Genomic DNA, 17,468 nt, shown 5'->3' with positions numbered 1-17,468 from the left:
TTGTGTGTTTCTTTTGGCCTCGTGCAGCGTGTGTGCACCATCAGGACATTTAGTGTGTTAACAGAAGTGCATTGAGGGCTTGTTGGCAAAGCTTCAGCAGCGAGATGTTTGTAAAAGGACCCGTCAGACTCCAACTCCCCTTCCTTCATCCAACCAGTCTGTTCCACAAAGACAAATACAAAACAAACAGAACGTTGTGTTCTACAGCTAAAGAACGGGTGAAACGTTTAAAGTGAGTAAGGCCGATAGAAAAGCGCCGATAGTGTTACACAGCAAAGCATCGTCTCCCATCGTCAGCAGAAGGAACGGCCGAGGGAACAGCCGAGGGAACAGTCGAGAGAAACTCCGTCGCTCCTACAGAAGGTTTTAGATCGGCTGGCAAATGTCACCGTGCTGCAGCTGAAACCAAACGCACCTCCATGTTCCTCCTCCTCCCCCCCCCCGACGGCTTCACATCCACGGGAACGAGTCAGTTTCTCAAACGTTTTCATTTTAGAATAAAAGCAGGACAACCGGCCGCAGACGGAGTCAGCGTCTCGTGTCTGTGAAACGGAAACATTCTTAAAGTTTCGCCTCCTGCTTTTTACTGGATCACTACCCCCCCGCAGCAGCGCTGACGATAGATTTATTCATATATATTTATACATATTGATAAAAGTTATGTAAAAACATTATGCAAAGCAGTGTAAAATAGTTTATAATACAAAATGGTTTAAGGTTTTATTTTTTCTGTTTTTTTACAGAAGACCTTGGTCGTCTTTGCATGGTTGTTATGGTTCAACTGAGATGAGATGTGCACATGCATGTAGCAGTAGTAGGTCCTCCCCCTCCCCCCCGCCCCAGTCAGACCACTGACCTCTGACCAGTGAGTGAAACTGGGGACGAGTTGGGTAGAAGGTGACGCTCACGACTGAAGAAGTCAGAGAGAAAGTTGACAGAAATATTAGATCTAAGCAGCGAATCAACGGTTTTTCTTATGCCCATAAAATCCTCCTCCTCCCTCAGGATGCAGATCTCCTGCTTCCTGAACAAAACCCTCACCTGCAGGGGAAACGTCGGGTTCAGGTCAAACGGGATCAAATCTTTACAAACTAACTGAACTCGCTCTGGGCCCCGTGACGTCTGGGGGAACCAAGTATTTCTAAAACAACTCCAGGCCAAAATGAACAATGAATTTAGTTTGGCGAACATCTTGGTTTTCCTTCAGTTTTCCTCGATGATCAGCTGATGCGTTTGTTTGGACGAATGCGGACGTGAGGATCTGACCAGGGAGGAAGTGATGATGGGACTAAAGGCGACGAGTCGGTAAATTATTCAGGTCGAGAGATCAACAATTATTTTTTCAACAGCGAGGCAGAGGAGTGAAGGTTGACCTCAAACTCACAAGTCCGCCGCCTCTGCCTGTCGGCGCTTTGGGGCGAGTGAGTGGAGGTGAGGCGGAGGGTCAAAGGTCAGGGCGGACCCTGCCGTGTGAGGTGATAACAGTACAGTCTCAGGTCATGAAGGAAGGTGGCAGCTAGGAGGGGGAGGAGGAACAGGAAGTGGAAGAGGCGGTGTGCGTTCAGAAAGGCGGATTCTCCTGAGTGGAGGTGGTGTCGGTGGGGGAGCCGATGGCGTCCCCGTTCCCTCTGGGGCCGACGACCTTGTACTGCAGAGGCGGAGCAGAGGGAGTTACTGGTCCTGTTTTCAAATCAAACACTGAAGACTCAAGTTAAAAATAAACTTTCTGACAATTCATAGAACATATCAATGAATCAAGAAAAAAGATTGTTGGATTCATCAATAACAATAATTTAATTGTAGCTCTCATCTGAACACCTGAATTTATTAGACAAGCGAGATTCTATAGATCTGGAGTGAATCTCTTGACCGATACTTTTAACTTATATGGAATAAAATCAATAAAATCCCTGAAATCAAAGAAAATACATTTTACTTAAAGTCGGTGAAATCACCAAATTAACACTTTGTAAGTTTGTGATGCTACAACATAAATATCAGATGGTTCAAAGAATATTTCTTCCTCAGAAGTTTATATGTTCTTTTCACATTTATCTTAATTTTCCAGCTCTGATTGGATAAATATACCTGATTAACTTATTAATAACTGTCAAACACAAGCCGCTCGTCTTCTCACCTTCAGGTTCCCCATTTTGTCCTCAAATGACTTGAAGGTCGCAGAATTCCTGCAGAGCAGAGACAATTAGATTCATGTAAACATCACATGAAAATGAAATAACCACAACTCATGAAAACTGAAGAGACAAAAACTAGAAACATAAAACAAAACAGTTTACAGTTTACACGTGGGACTTTTTACAATGAAGGTTTTTCTAGATGTGGTTTAAGGAATCTGATTTGAACACAACATGTTCACAGTGCAGAACACGAGCTCATCATAGAAACACTGAACCAGAGATCGTTAGGAAATAAACTAATGACTCATGTTTCCTGTGAAATTCAAAATAAAAATGTTACATAAAAAAACAGGTTGGTGAAGTACATCAACTGCTCCATTCTGATTGGACCAGATTAAAGCTTTGAGAGTGAGAGAGACAGAGACAGACAGAGAGAGAGAGACAGACAGAGAGACAGAGAGAGAGACAGAGAGAGAGAGACAGACAGAGAGACAGAGTGAGAGACACAGAGACAGACAGAGAGAGAGACAGAGACACAGAGACAGAGACACAGACACAGATAGAGACAGAGAGCAGCAGATCAGTGTGTTACTTTACCTCATGGCGGGCATACTTATCGAGTGGCGAATGGAATAGTTGCTACTTTGAAAGCGTTAAAGAGGAGACAGAGAAGTGTAAGTGTTAAAGCAAGCAGTGGCAAAACACACACAGACAGACAGACACACACACACAGACAGACAGACACACACTGCAGCAAGTCAAAGTTAAGACATTGCTTCATACAGAAATGTCAACGACTCAACACAACAAACTCAACTTCAACTGTCTCAGACTTTGTGTATTTGTCCTAAACCATTACACAGTTTTTACAAGGTTAATAAGTTCTGTGTTAAAAACAATGCATTCTCTAAGTTTTCAGTCACAATGAAAAGTTACAAATGCTAAAACACAGGCACAAGAAACCAGTATTTCCTTTAACCCCCAGAGACAGAGAGGCCTGCACATGGTTTTCTGTTTGCCAAGCGATTCTTGGTTTGAAGCAGAACCAGCGCTGGCACAGAAACAAGGAGGTTCTCCTGAGAGCCCGGCAGAGGGAGTCGGCCCGCTGGCAGCGTTAAGGTGCCGCCATCATAAACTGCTCCACAGGGATTTCATCTTGGGTTTGATCAATGGACTGCTCGGTTTTTGAGGGTTAAAGAAACTCGTCATTATTAAAACAACAGCAGAGGTTAACGTGCCTCACATCCGCGTGCAGGAGGAAACTCATCGTGTCCTAAACACCTGAATCAAATGTAAGTTCGCCACAGGACTGACGTGTTAGTCTTACCCAAAGGAATTCGAGAAAGGTAGAGCTCTGCAGGAAAAACCAAGGCAGCCATTCAAAACAAAAAGAAGAGAGAGTGAGGCAGGAGCAGCAGCAAGGACAAATCAAACCACAATGAGACAAAGGACGACACAGCGGGTGAGACACGGCAGGTGAGACAGTAGGTGAGACACAGCAGGTGAGACAGCAGGTGAGACAGCAGGTGAGACACAGCGGGTGAGACACAGCGGGTGAGACACGGCAGGTGAGACACAGCGGGTGAGACACGGCAGGTGAGACACAGCAGGTGAGACAGCGGGTGAGACACAGCGGGTGAGACACGGCAGGTGAGACACGGCAGGTGAGACACGGCAGGTGAGACACGGCGGGTGAGACACAGAAGCTGAGACAGTAGGTGAGACACGGCAGGTGAGACAGCAGGTGAGACACGGCAGGTGAGACACAGCAGGTGAGACAGCAGGTGAGACACGGCAGGTGAGACACAGCAGGTGAGACAGCAGGTGAGACAGCAGGTGAGACACGGCAGGTGAGACACAGCAGGTGAGACAGCAGGTGAGACAGCAGGTGAGACAGCAGGTGAGACAGTAGGTGAGACAGTAGGTGAGACACGGAAGCTGAGACACAGAAGCTGAGACACGGCAGGTGAGACACGGCAGGTGAGACAGCAGGTGAGACAGAGCGGGTGAGACACAGCAGCGTAACCCCAGAGAAGGACAATAGCAGGGACACTTCCGTCCTGTTCACACTAATGCAGATATTATTCTTCCTGTGTGAGGAAGTGAAGATGTCGTCGCTCTTTATTTTCAGTCTATGATTCTATTTGAAACACAAACTCTTGATGTAAGTTTTGTCTGAATCTCTCACACATGTGCAGCCGCAGAAACGTGTTTTCTCTCCTTGTCAAAAACAAATGAAGATTATAGTTCCACAGGTTTCAGCACAACGTGCACTCGTCTATCTACAAACTAAACAAGAACTAAAAGTGCATCAGAGAAAAAGTTTGGACGAACAAGGAAAACGTGCGACAAGCAGCGATGGACATGACGGACACATGAAGAGGAAACAGTTACACACACACGTATGCACACTGCCACATAAGTACACACACACACACACACACTTGAAGAGCAAACTTCAATGTGTGTGTCTGAGTGGAAACTTTAATATAATTAGAGACGGCGATGTGAGTCAACGAGGCCTCGTCAGAAACAGGAACATGAAGGAGTTAGTGGTTCAGGCGTCTTCAGTCACTCAATGTTCTTCTCTGTGTTACATGAAGCAACAAAAACTCACAACTCATTAAACTCCGGCCTAGTTCCATTCAGTTTGATGTGACTGTTGTGCTCCTGTTGTATGACTGTGGGTCAGTGAAGCTGTTTTCACACATTTTGTGTATCTGTGTTTCTCATGTGAAAACAAGTTAAATCGTGTCGACCCACTGAGTTTAGGAAAGTGTTAGTGTCTCTACAGCACCACCTACTGGTTGAGATAAGAAAACAGAAGGTAGTTTACGTGTGTGTGTGTGTGTGTGTGTGTGTGTGTGTGTGTGTGTGTGTGTGTGTGTGTGTGTGTGTGTGTGTGTGTGTGTGTGTATATATATATATCTATATATATATACACACACACACACACACACACACACACACACAGCTACAGAAAAGATGAGCAGTGGACAGTGATGCAGTGACTCATGACTCAGCTGGATTCAAAGTGAAGATGAGAAGGTTTTCAGTTAAAGAAACTAGAATCCCGATCATAAGACTGAAACTGGTTTTGATTAGATTATAAATGATGGTTATTATTGTCTCTTGTATGTCCCTCTGCTGTGTTCCTTCAGATCCCATCTCCACTTACAGAGGAGCAGCATGTCGGAAACATCGTCTGCATTAATGCCACTGGGATGTGGATTTTTTACCACCAAGGAGGTCATGTTTTCATGTTTCTTGTTGGATTCATGGGATCTGGGTCAAGAGAGAACTCATTAAATTTGGACATGATCTGGACAATGGGGGCTGATCCAGGAAAGTCACGTTCTTTGACATAGTGAGAGGGGAAGTTTTCTTTTTTCACAATTTCCCAGAGAATAATGGGTCGTGTTGGGCCTCCAGCTGTTTCACCGAAAGGGACTTGTTCCAGAATGAGTATCTTCAGTCAAGCACCATTCTCTTTCAACACTGTTCACTCTGCTCATTTGTTCTTGTAGCCGAGCCAGCGTCAGCCATTTTGGCTCCGTTTCATTGTACCTCATATCGCCCAGCCTCCTGCTGATGGCCGTGCCCACTGTGCTGATAGCTGCACTGGTTTTCTGTCCTGCCTGGGAAAGAGTCTCCTGAGTCTTCTTGTATCTAGAGAGGGGACGGAGGGAGGGATGGAGAGAGAGAGAGAGAGAGAGACAGAGAGACAGAGAGAGAGAGAGAGAGAGAGAGAGAGAGAGAGAGAGAGAGAGAGAGAGAGAGAGAGAGAGAGAGAGAGAGAGAGGGACAGAGAGAGAGAGAGAGAGAGAGAGAGAGAGAGAGAGAGAGAGAGAGGGAGAGAGAGAGAGAGAGAGAGAGAGAGAGAGAGAGGGAGAGAGAGAGAGAGGGAGAGAGAGAGAGAGAGAGAGAGGGGTGGGGAAAGAACAATGGAAAGAGAACAATGGGAAGAGAAGAGGGGGGGACAGATGGTTGGAGTGGAATGAAAAGAAGATGTAGGACAGTGGGGAGAAAAAGAACCGGACAGGAGGAGCAGCGAGGAAGAGGAGGGGAGGGAGACAAATGAAGACAGAAAACAAAATGGATGGAGTGAAAGAAAGAATGAAGAAAGGTAGACAGACGGGAGGGGGGGGGGGGGGGGGGGGGGGGGGGGGAAGAAGTGGGACATTAGAACAAACCATTCCACCACAGCAAACATGAGACAAAACTAATCGAACTGTGATTTACAGTGCGTCAGTAAAATCAGCTCAATATTAATTTTGCCTCTAACACGACTATAAACAAGATGTACACTTTAAACAAGCAGAACTGAATAAAATAAAATAAGAAAGCACCTGCCCAAAACCAAACGAACAAAACAGAAGAGAGAAGAGAAAGGGGTCAACTCACGCTTCAGAGTGGGTAATGTCGTCCAAAGTGGCCGAGGCGGACAGATATCTGAAGACACAACAGCAGGATCATGACACAGGGGACAGACACACACTCACAGTAGAGATCACACTGTGCTGGGCACGCAGCTGGAGCCAGGATCTCTACTATTTAACTCACTGGGGAAGGTTTTCATCATTAAGGGACAACAGTCCACAACATAATGCAAAATCATAGGGCAGGAAACAGCTGATATTTCACATGATTCCTTAAGATTCACAAACATACATGTATCTTTGTGAGGACACTCATTGTCTAGTCCCTTACCATAATGGAACAATGATAATAATGACAATAAAAAGTATTGAATAGTCTTCATGCACCCACACACACACACCCCCCACACACACACAGTCCTGCCTGTACAATGTCTAGGAAGAGAACGTTAGTGTGTTTGTGTTCCTGAGACAACACGAGGCTGACAGGAGATCTCCCTCTCGTCTGGTGGAGCCTCGAACACGTCGGACTCGGTGACAGCAGCCTGAAACGTGGTTTTCATTGTCTATGGATCCATATCGGACACGTCGGGCGCTACAGGAGATGGCTCTGGTCTCAGACCTTCAGACAAGGCTGGTGTCTGTGTCCAGACTTACATCAGGACAAGGCTGCTTACTGTACAACACAGTGACTACACACCACACACACACACACACACACTTCACCCTGTGACTGCTGTTTGTCTCACAGCAGAAACACACAACAATCGTGAAACAGGGGTTTTTCTCTTTCACATCTGGAGGTTTGTATGTGAAGCGTTTCTTTTTTCTTGTTCTAAAACTTCTTGAGTGATGGATGTAGAAAAGGTGGTGAGGTTTATTTTCTTAAATTCTGAAATCATTTCTCCCCTAATATACTTTGGCAGAAAGAAAACAATACAAACATGTTTAGACTGATGCTGAACCTTGGAAACGAAGACACAGCAGCAATTAAAACGTTGAAGCCACAGACCTTGAGTGATTGATTTTTCCATCTCCAAGTCTTTGTGCCTCCAGCGTTTTCATAATTCATAACCCATTTCTCTCTTTGGACATCACGTGTCCTATGACTAAGCAAAACCCCGTCTCTCTCACTCCCCCCCCCCCCTCTCCATCTCGCCCTCACATTCCTTTCCTCTCCTCCCATTTTGTTCCTGCAGGCAGCAAGTCTGGGTGTATGTGTGGGTGAGCGGCACAAGCACATACCTTACTGCGCTGTGTGTAGCATTGTGTGTGTGTGTGTGTGTAGCATTGTGTGTGTGTGTGTGTGTGTGTGTGTGTGTGTGTGTTGGTCTAAACAACAACAATGTCCTGCTTGTGTTCCTACGTGGATATTACAAGTGTCACGATTCTACAAATACACAATTTGATCTTATATATTTTTAGCACTGATGGTTCTGCAATTGTTAGACTGTTAAATAAAACTTTAACTTGTAAAATTCACAGATATGTGACCCTTCTTTTAAGGGCGGTGTGCACTCCTCACGTCAAACAGCAGGGGGCACTCAGATCATCGCTGTCGTTGACGTTGATATAACTGTTGTTGTTTCTGTGTTATTACATATACATGTCAGCAGATGGGACAAGGACCAAACTATAAAAATCCAAGTAGACGTTAAATAAATGTTTGTGAAAGACGGTTTCTGTCATTTCAGGTCGTTCTTATCTCTCTGATGTTCAAGTGTTCATCTTCCTGATAAGTTGGGTTTTAATAAGTTAGTCATGTTTGACCGCTGAGACTGACTCAGGATTGGTCGAGCCTGTGTGTGGGCGGGAACTTGGCGCTCTACGATCACAACTGCACAGACTGACTGCAAATGACGTCACCACCACCAGATGGCAGCGTTTGTATCTGTTAACTTCCTATTTTTCAATGTGAGAAAAGTGAGTTTTTGTGGTCTCTTTATTAATCTTTATTTTTGGTCTATGATCTGAACAGGTTGTACTTTAAACTGCAACTCTTCCTCTAAACTTTGTGTGAATCTCTCATTTAAATGTGCAGCTGCAGTAACGAGTGCTCTCTCCTTCTCACCCCCACAAAACGTATGTTTAAACTCCAGAGACGCGCTGTCCATCTTTATATGTAGTCGAGGATTAACACACTGATGTGTGAGCATATACGTACATGTAGAATAAATATGACAAACCAGTGCAGCTGATGTGGTTTGTGAAGACGTGTGTGTGTTAAAGTGGAGAACAGCGTCACTGTCAGTTCAGAGGAACTCTGTGATCTTGGTGATCTCAGTTCATTCAGAGCAGCCACGAGGAAACTTCCATGAGCCTCAGACCTCACAGCAGCAGCAGCAGCAGCAGCAGCAGCAGCAGCAGCAGCCGTCGTCTTGTGGAAACCAGCAGAAAACTCACAGATTCAGGTTTTCTCTATGACAACGTCTCCCTGAGGAAACTAAAGGTCAGACACAGACGTCTCGTTACGGAGCTCATTTATTCTGTTAAGATGGAGCAGAGTTTATACGTCTAAGTTGTGACCAGCTAATTTCTTATTTTGCACAATGACGCTCCATCTCTAATACAAACACCTGATGGACAAACCTATGACTCGGACCACGAGCTACACCTTTACCTTCATCTGTGGGGTTACATCATATCCAGCACATAAACACGGCTAATTACAAATGTTGGTGAGTCACTGCCTCCTTTACGGTCAACATCCGGCCTCAGCTGCTCACCATATCATTCCATCCTCCCTCAGGCCCAGCACCTAATGTGCAAACATTACCAGTAAGTGGCTTCTTGATGGAGTCAGATTTTCTAAATGTAGGTGGTCGATTTTTGCTCTCACGGTAAAATAACCCCCACTTCTTGATGGCTGCTGCTAAGAAGGCTGCCAGATGAGTATTAGAACAAAATAAAACCTTACGTTTGAGTTCTATCCCCTCAGCTTGCACACAAACATGCTCAATGAGGCAAGTTGAAAATGTAATTACAGGTTGCTAATATGAAGAGAAAATTGTAAAACTTCTTAATTTAAGATCTACGTCAAGTGTAACAGATATGAGGGGATATCAGAGTCCCAGCATCACTTACACTTCCCCAGAATTCAACAACTGAAGACAAGGTGAAGTAGTTGAATACAGATGAACCCTGGAAACTACAGGTTCTCTCTCAAACTACAGACAGAGACAGTACATATCATAGTCTTTCCCTCAGAATTAGACTTTTTAAGACCCCCCAGAAACCCTGTAAATCCCAGCAGGTTCCTCAACAGGGTCAAACACACTTTCAAATAAACAAGACTAAACTCATCATATATCAAAATGTGCCCAATCACCGTTACAGGTGGGGATCAATCACATCTGGACCGATTTCTGGAAAACTTCTGACAATCTCCAAATCCGATTCATGTGCTCCTCTACAGCATCTTATTCAACTCGAGTATAGAAACTATAAGACCTGCAACGGATAACCGACCTGCTACCAGACACGGAGTCAAACACAGACGAGGGACATGTGCAGCGTTCTCAAACATGGTTAGGAGGTGAGAACAGTGTGAGTACGAGCGTGAGAGAGCAAACACAGCAGAAGCCCCGGTACGAGCTGTGAGCGAGCAGCGAACAGAGCGTGGACTCACAGATCCAAACTGGTCACGCTCTCATTCCACTCGCCCAACTTCTCAGAGGTTCTCACAAAGCTAGAAACAGAGACACGAGGGCGGTACGCTGTCGGAGCAGCCCGGCTCCGTTAGCTAATCATGAATTCAATTCTAATCATCATCTGAATAACGTCCATAATTATGTGCTCAGGGATTCATGTGCACGTTCAAAGTCATCAGGTTGTCAGCCTGTGTCCCGTGTGCCAAGACCCTGTTATTGATCGAGATTCCTCAAATCAAGATGTGCTTCAGTCATAATGTCGTGAGCTGCTGTGGTGATCAATAATTAAAACTGTTTAAATCGATTTAAAATAAAAAACATAACAGCTACAAAATTCATTCTTTTTGGACTGGAAAGCCAAGGCCTCCGCCTCCCGCCTCATCACGTTGTTGCTCATGAGCACTTCAGAATGTATTGTTAATGTGCCGTGTAAAATGTGGTATTTCCAGTTGGTCTCACCAGGGAACTTCCCCGAAATGCTGCGGGAGATTGTTGTCGGCATGAAGGTGTTTAAATGGGTCTAAAATAAAAACTATAATATTTAGAACATTCATTCTTTTGGCCTCTGTCTTCATCATGTTGTACGCTCGTGTCATTCCTTTACGCTGCGAGACAACGACAACGCACTGTAGCGCCAGAGGAACAGAAACATGTTCATATCGCAAAAACTAAATAAATGTACATCGTTCAAATAACTTATATTTAGTTTATTTTTATATATTTGTCTATATTTAAAGATTATTTGGATCAATATATATAAAAACATGACAATATTGTATTTAAAAAAAAAACAATTTCAGTACAGAACCTTTCAGCTGAACGATGCATTTGAATATTCTCCAGGAAATGACATCACAGGAAGTAAAAATAGTTCAGATGGTTAAACTAATTCAGCATCATCATCCAGAAACTCACTGTGTTTGTCAGTCAAGAACATTCCTGTTATCATTTTGTAATTTGAATGTAATAACATAAAATGAGCATAGAAAACATGTCAGAGTTGTAAATCAACTTTCACAGTTGAACAAACCACAGTCTTTAATTTATTATCTTTAATGAGACTTAAATGAGACTTTGAGCTCAGACTGTCACGGCCCCTTGATAATGATAATAATATTAAGGATTTTTCTATTTTATGTTGGTTAAAATGACCAAATGCTCATATCCTGCTTCATCCCACCGACTCCAGTAACCAAGGACCAGTAAACTGGGACATTTGGATTGAGAGAAAACATCCAATTGAAAAAACGCGTGAAACACAAACTGCTCGATATCGGCTCTTTGCACCAAACCTTGATTCAGCATAAGCTGGTTGTGAATATTTAAACCTTTTTAGAAGAAAAACAACAAGCATCTGTCTAAGAGCAACATGAACTGTGTGATGACTACATACGCGTTGGAGGTCTGTACATCCTGCCAGCCCTTGGTGAGGTTCTGTTTGAGTTCGTTCAGCGGGCTGAGGCCCAGCTTCCTCTTCAGCTCCGCGGCGTGTCTCTCTTTGGCTGATAAAACCTGACGCAGGGTGTTGATCTCCTCCTCCACCTGAAACCCACCAGAGAGAGAGGCTGGCATTAGAAGCTCTTCCTGGAGGTTCAGCTCTTTCACAGACAGATGTTGACTCATGATACTCGTGATCATCCAGTGCAGAATCTAATCCAACTCATCTCTTCTACTCTGAGTCATGTTTGTAAATGTCTTCAGTCTTGCTGCTCTAAAGAAAAAACAGAATTACCGCCTGAGAGTTGTTTACCTCCACCAAGCTTACATCAATATCACATAATGTATGTTAGTGTATGTAGTGAAGACTTGAAATTTAGTAACACGTATAAACTGTATTTGATGATGATTAGCAAATTAATGATTGAGTTATTTCAAAAAATGTGTTCACTGAGGTCACAGTGACATTTGACCAAAATCTAAACCATATTTTATTGAGTGTAGGTGGAGATGAAAAAAGAAATAAAGGATATGACGACACATCCGTTAATCAAATGTCAACAATGAGGGTTTCACCACAACAGAACTTCCGGGTCAAACAAATCATACAAATTAAATATCAAACCAAGTTCGGCCCATGACCCGTTTTTTCATTTCCTATGTTTGATCTGAGCAAAAAATACAAACTACGAAAAACAAACCGTTATTTGATTTTTGGTTTCAGATTCATAAATGGATAACGAAATAATGACTTGTTTTTTAATTTCCCGTTTTCTAATTGGTTATGAAAGAAGGTAACATGTAAACACCTGGTGATGTTGAACGGTTCTTACCTTGGTGAGCTCAGTGCGGAGCTCCTCAGCCTCCTCCTCCGTCAGGCCCGGTGGAAGAGGGTTGACCGAGTTGGCCACCGCTCCCTCCACCACCACCACGTCTGACTGAGTGTCTGAGTGATCCACACCGAGGCCCTTGTTAGGAGAGTTCAGGTTGATATCTGAGAGGCGTAGGGGGGGAGAAAGGAGACGTTAATGGGAGAGTGAAACGAAGCAGAGGGACAAGCAGATTCACATTCAGACCAGATGAAGCGTTAGAAGCCGAGAGTGGTTTGCTCAGTATCCATTTCAGTGACGGGCACAGAAGCTGAGGCCAGGAAAGGGAGAGTGTGGCCAGCAGGAGAACTCGGACAGGAAGAGAAGGCAACAACTAACGGAGCCAAGACCAGAAAGGCACTCTGGGAGAGTGACTTGAGATCCAGGGATTGGAAATGATGAGATTTTATTGATGCATTTCCAGATCAAATTTCTGATTTGGGGGGGGGTTAGGCCTAAACAAGAGCTCAGTGCAACAGTTTTGTTAAATCGGAAACATGAGCTGTTTTCAGACATAAACTCCAGAAGCAGCAGCAGCTTGTTCCTGACATGTTGTGTAGTTAGTGTTTGTGAAGCAGCAGCAGCAGGTTGTTGGGTCCGACTCGTTCAAACAGGAACATGTGGGGACATCCAGGCGAGGGGCGGAGCCTGTAGAGCAGCAGGGGCGGAGCCTGTAGAGCAGCAGGAGGCCGGACATGACGTATAAACTCTGCTGTGGAAAGATCAGTGTTGTTGTTTACAGCTCATCCACACCGGCGTCGGCCCTCATCACCAAAAGATCTGGAACCTCCTCGTGTTTCCAAGTGGACGTCTTCGTCTTCTACCAAAACCTACTAGTCATGTATGGTTCTCACATACAGCCCCTTCAGGACAATGTCCGGACCTCAGTTCAGGTCTGAAGCAGCTTTACATTAACAGGACTCTTATCGTCTTTCTTCATGACTACATCTTGTGAGAACTTTCCAGCAGCGAAGATGCATGAACTTAAAGTCAAGACCTGCCTGCCTCCGTGACAGGGAGGGACGAGCGTTGAGGTTCGGACAAATTGAAACTGGTTCTAGATTTCTATTGTGATCAAGATCTCTTTCTGGGAAAAAAAAAAACTTTCACTTTCTACAAAAAAGTACACTTACATAAACTAGAGAGAGATATCAAATACAAATAGGATTAAACTATTTTAAAGAACAAAAGCACACATAGATCCAACATGTGTCAGGTTTACTACCCTGAGATGCTTCACTGCACAAAATGCCAGTGAAGACACCAGCTTTGCCACCGTCTGGATTTTTATGACATGAGCTGATCTTGCGTCATTCACCTGAGGAGACCAGCGGCAGATACAGGAGTCAGAGCGGAGTCAGAGGACAACAGGACACAAGAAGGAAAAGACACCGGAGCAACTGAAGGCTGTGTGAAATTAGACTTAAATGTTGTTAAGTTGTCTCTGAAACACTTTATCTAATTTGTTGAAATCCTCTTCACGTCCCCATCTATATATGTAATGTATAAAGAGCTCAGGCAGCAGCACTTGTTGCCATCCGGTCCAGTAGGTTATGGCCAAGTGGGAACACAACCCCACACTCCAGCCGTGGGGACATTCGCGGCTGAAGCAGAGACGATTAACAGACGTGAGTGAGCGAGTCACAGACCAGTGTTCTTTAGCCTGCTCAAGCTTTTCCAGGATTTACAACCGGGATTTAAATCAATTATAGTCCAGTAAACAAACGTTTTGTGAAACCTAACTCATGCCTCACATTGCTTACACACACACAACAACTTCCACAACAGTGAACAGGATTATTCCACTTCCCTTCAAGCATTTTAATATAAATCTGCAGCATGTATACACAACACTGAGCTCAACACCACTCCACGACAGCAACAGACACACACAAGTCAGCAGCTTATCAGGATCTGCAGGCAGCGCTGGTGAGTTCGAGTCCACATCCGGAGTCACGCTGGTGACGACTCCACCCTGAAGGTATATTGATTCAGAGGAGAATGAGTCGGACCAGCCCACAAACATAACAGCAGCGAAGGCCAACTGAGACCAAACGGCTCGTGAAGGGAACAAAGAAAGAATAATAATGGGTCTCAGATATAGTTTATGTTACCACGTCTCCTTCACGCATTTCCTACACTTCCCAGAATGCCCCCTGGCAACATCCTGTCAGTCCAAGCTCTGCTACTTCTCATCAAACATCAGCTGCACATGGAAGTTAAACGTAGTTCCTCTGACCTCTCAGCCGGTCGTCTGACCAGTCTGCAAACACTGAGGCACAGAAGTGATAACGGCCACACCCCTCAAATCACCACCTTAATGTTGCAATGCATTCTGGTCTATTTTCATGCTCAAACACAGGAAGACAGAACATTTATAACCACAAACAACAACATGGACCCTGAAAACCAAACACACATGACAGACATCTGTTCATAGTACTCTTGTAGAATGAAGTTTTTACTTGAACAAACACTCAGAGGTGTCATGTGATAACGTACGAAGCAGGAAGGGTCCGCCGCTCGGCCAAATGTCTTCCTCGTGTGATTCACATCATCATTTAGGAAGCGGCAGAGGACAGACGTGCCCGCGTTCACTCCAGTTTGTCGTCAAGATGAATTTTATCACTTCCTAACTGCCGGTCCTTCTCAGACACAGGAAGCCTCGTACAACGGGACATATCTGTGACGGCCACTCAGTATTACAGAGAACAGGATGCAGCCCTGAGTGACTCATTAGTACATCTCCAAAGGGATGGTGCTGACGTAACGCTCCCGAGACACCTCCGCTACAACTAATGGGATCTCCTGCATAGTTCATCAAGGTTTTAACGTTCAGTTTATACAAAGTTGTTTTTGAGAAGTGCAGATTCAGATTTTATAAATTTTAGAGGCTGCAGGCTGTGAACTGATTCTGTCTCATTTAGCTTCAGACGTACACTGAAGTCCTGACATGTTCCTCACATGTTCCTGACGTGTTCCTCACATGTTCCTCACATGTTCTGCAGGTTCTGTGTGTGAGAACAAATGTCTGAGTCAGTGTCTCTGGACAGAGTGAGTCCATGTGAGAAAACAGCAGGACAATGTCCTGAAGCTTCACGTAGAAGACGAAGACGTCAACTTGGAAACACGAGGAGGTTCCAGATCTTTTGGTGATGAGGGCCGACGCCGGTGTGGATGAGCTGTAAACAACAACACTGATCTTTCCACAGCAGAGTTTATACGTCATGTCCGGCCCCCTGCTGCTCTACAGGCTCCGCCCCTGCTGCTCTACAGGCTCCGCCCCTGCTGCTCTACAGGCTCCGCCCCTCGCCTGGATGTCCCCACATGTTCCTGTTTGAACGAGTCGCGACCCAACAACCTGCTGCTGCTGCCTCACAGACACTGACTACAGGAAATGAACAGACTATATAATCCAGAGCTCATGTTTCAGACTCTGATATAATAAAACTGACATGAGACAGAGCTGAGGACATTTATCTTTGATAATGTCCACATCCTAACATGAGACACAGCTGAAGACACATGAAGCTGGAGACATTTATCTCTGATAATGTCCACATCCTAACGTGAAACAGAACTGAGGACACATGAAGCTGAGGGAAGGTGGAGACATTTATCTTTGATAATGTCCACATCCTAACATGAGACAGAGCTGAGGACACATGAAGCTGGAGACATTTATCTTTGATAATGTCCACATCCTAACATGAGACAGAGCTGAGGACACATGAAGCTGGAGACATTTATCTTTGATAATGTCCACATCCTAACATGAGACAGAACTGAGGACACATGAACCTGAGGGAAGGTGGAGACATTTATCTTTGATAATGTCCACATCCTAACATGAGACAGAGCTGAGGACACATGAAGCTGGAGACATTTATCTCTGATAATGTCCACATCCTAACATGAGACAGAGCTGAGGACACATGAAGCTGGAGACATCCAGCTGGAGACACATGAAGCTGAGGACACATGAAGCTGGAGACACGTCCAGCTGGAGACACGTCCAGCTGAGGGAAGGTGGAGACATTTATCTTTGATAATGTCCACATCCTAACATGAGACAGAGCTGAGGACACATGAAGCTGGAGACATTTATCTTTGATAATGTCCACATCCTAACATGACAGAGCTGAGGACACATGAAGCTGGAGACATTTATCTTTGATAATGTCCACATCCTAACATGAGACAGAACTGAGGACACATGAACCTGAGGGAAGGTGGAGACATTTATCTTTGATAATGTCCACAGGGAAGGTGGAGACATTTATCTTTGATAATGTCCACATCCTAACATGAGACAGAGCTGAGGACACATGAAGCTGGAGACATTTATCTCTGATAATGTCCACATCCTAACATGAGACAGAGCTGAGGACACATGTAGCTGGAGACACATGAACCTGAGGACACATCCAGCTGAGGGAAGGTGGAGACATTTATCTTTGATAATGTCCACATCCTAACATGAGACAGAGCTGAGGACACATCCAGCTGAGGACACGTCCAGCTGAGGGAAGGTGGAGACATTTATCTTTGATAATGTCCACATCCTAACATGAGACAGAACTGAGGACACATGAAGCTGGAGACACATGAAGCTGGAGACACATCCAGCTGGAGACACATTAAGCTGAGGACACATGAACCTGAGGACACATCCAGCTGGAGACACGTCCAGCTGAGGGAAGGTGGAGACATTTATCGCAGCTGTTTACGTGTCCCCAGCGCTAAGCTAGGCTACACATGCTAAGCTAACAGTTCACGTTACCTTGACTCGCGGGATCCATGACGGGATGTGACGGGTTCGTGGCGTCGGGAGTCGAACTGGTGTAAACGGAGCAGAACAGGAATAACGTGACTTTTATTCCGGGTCTCAGCTTCAGTTGATCCAGAACAAACAGCGACGACGACGGAACCAGCGAAGAAGAAGAGCCGAGCGGCCAGCCAGCCACATCCGGTCCGGGGTTTCAAAATAAAAGC

At 44.9% G+C, this 17,468-nt stretch overlaps 1 protein-coding gene across 12 annotated transcripts; it reads right to left on the bottom strand.

The window, feature by feature from the left end:
- On the bottom strand, window positions 1-17,468 carry tpd52l2b (tpd52 like 2b). 12 transcript variants are annotated; one of them, XR_004614349.1, is made up of 10 exons: window positions 17,257-17,460; window positions 12,438-12,598; window positions 11,561-11,709; window positions 6,543-6,590; window positions 5,706-5,807; window positions 3,466-3,492; window positions 2,736-2,780; window positions 2,138-2,186; window positions 1,244-1,648; window positions 383-393 (listed from the first exon to the last, which is right to left on the bottom strand). XR_004614349.1 is itself a non-coding variant. In XM_034589848.1 (9 exons), exons 1-9 carry the CDS (start codon window positions 17,273-17,275, stop codon window positions 1,562-1,564), a joined length of 687 nt encoding a protein of 228 aa, XP_034445739.1. In that variant the 5' UTR covers window positions 17,276-17,460; the 3' UTR covers window positions 1-1,561. The 12 variants fall into 12 exon arrangements, 11 of the variants coding, with proteins under 11 accessions (XP_034445739.1, XP_034445740.1, XP_034445745.1 ...); XM_034589848.1 differs by having other exon boundaries at window positions 1-1,648; XM_034589849.1 differs by having other exon boundaries at window positions 1-1,648; window positions 2,736-2,777.

The sequence above is a fragment of the Hippoglossus hippoglossus genome, chromosome 7 (genome assembly GCF_009819705.1).
Source record: "Hippoglossus hippoglossus isolate fHipHip1 chromosome 7, fHipHip1.pri, whole genome shotgun sequence".
NCBI classification, from domain to species: domain Eukaryota; kingdom Metazoa; phylum Chordata; class Actinopteri; order Pleuronectiformes; family Pleuronectidae; genus Hippoglossus; species Hippoglossus hippoglossus.
The sequence above is the reverse complement of the archived record's forward strand: the minus strand, read 5'-3'. Positions and strand labels throughout refer to the sequence as shown.

Coding starts and splice junctions, on each gene's coding strand:
- tpd52l2b (XM_034589848.1), bottom strand. Junction 2,187..2,735: donor ATAAGTATGCCCGCCATGAG/GTAAAGTAACAC, acceptor TCTGCTCTGCAG/GAATTCTGCGACCTTCAAGT. Junction 1,649..2,137: donor ACAAAATGGGGAACCTGAAG/GTGAGAAGACGA, acceptor CCGCCTCTGCAG/TACAAGGTCGTCGGCCCCAG.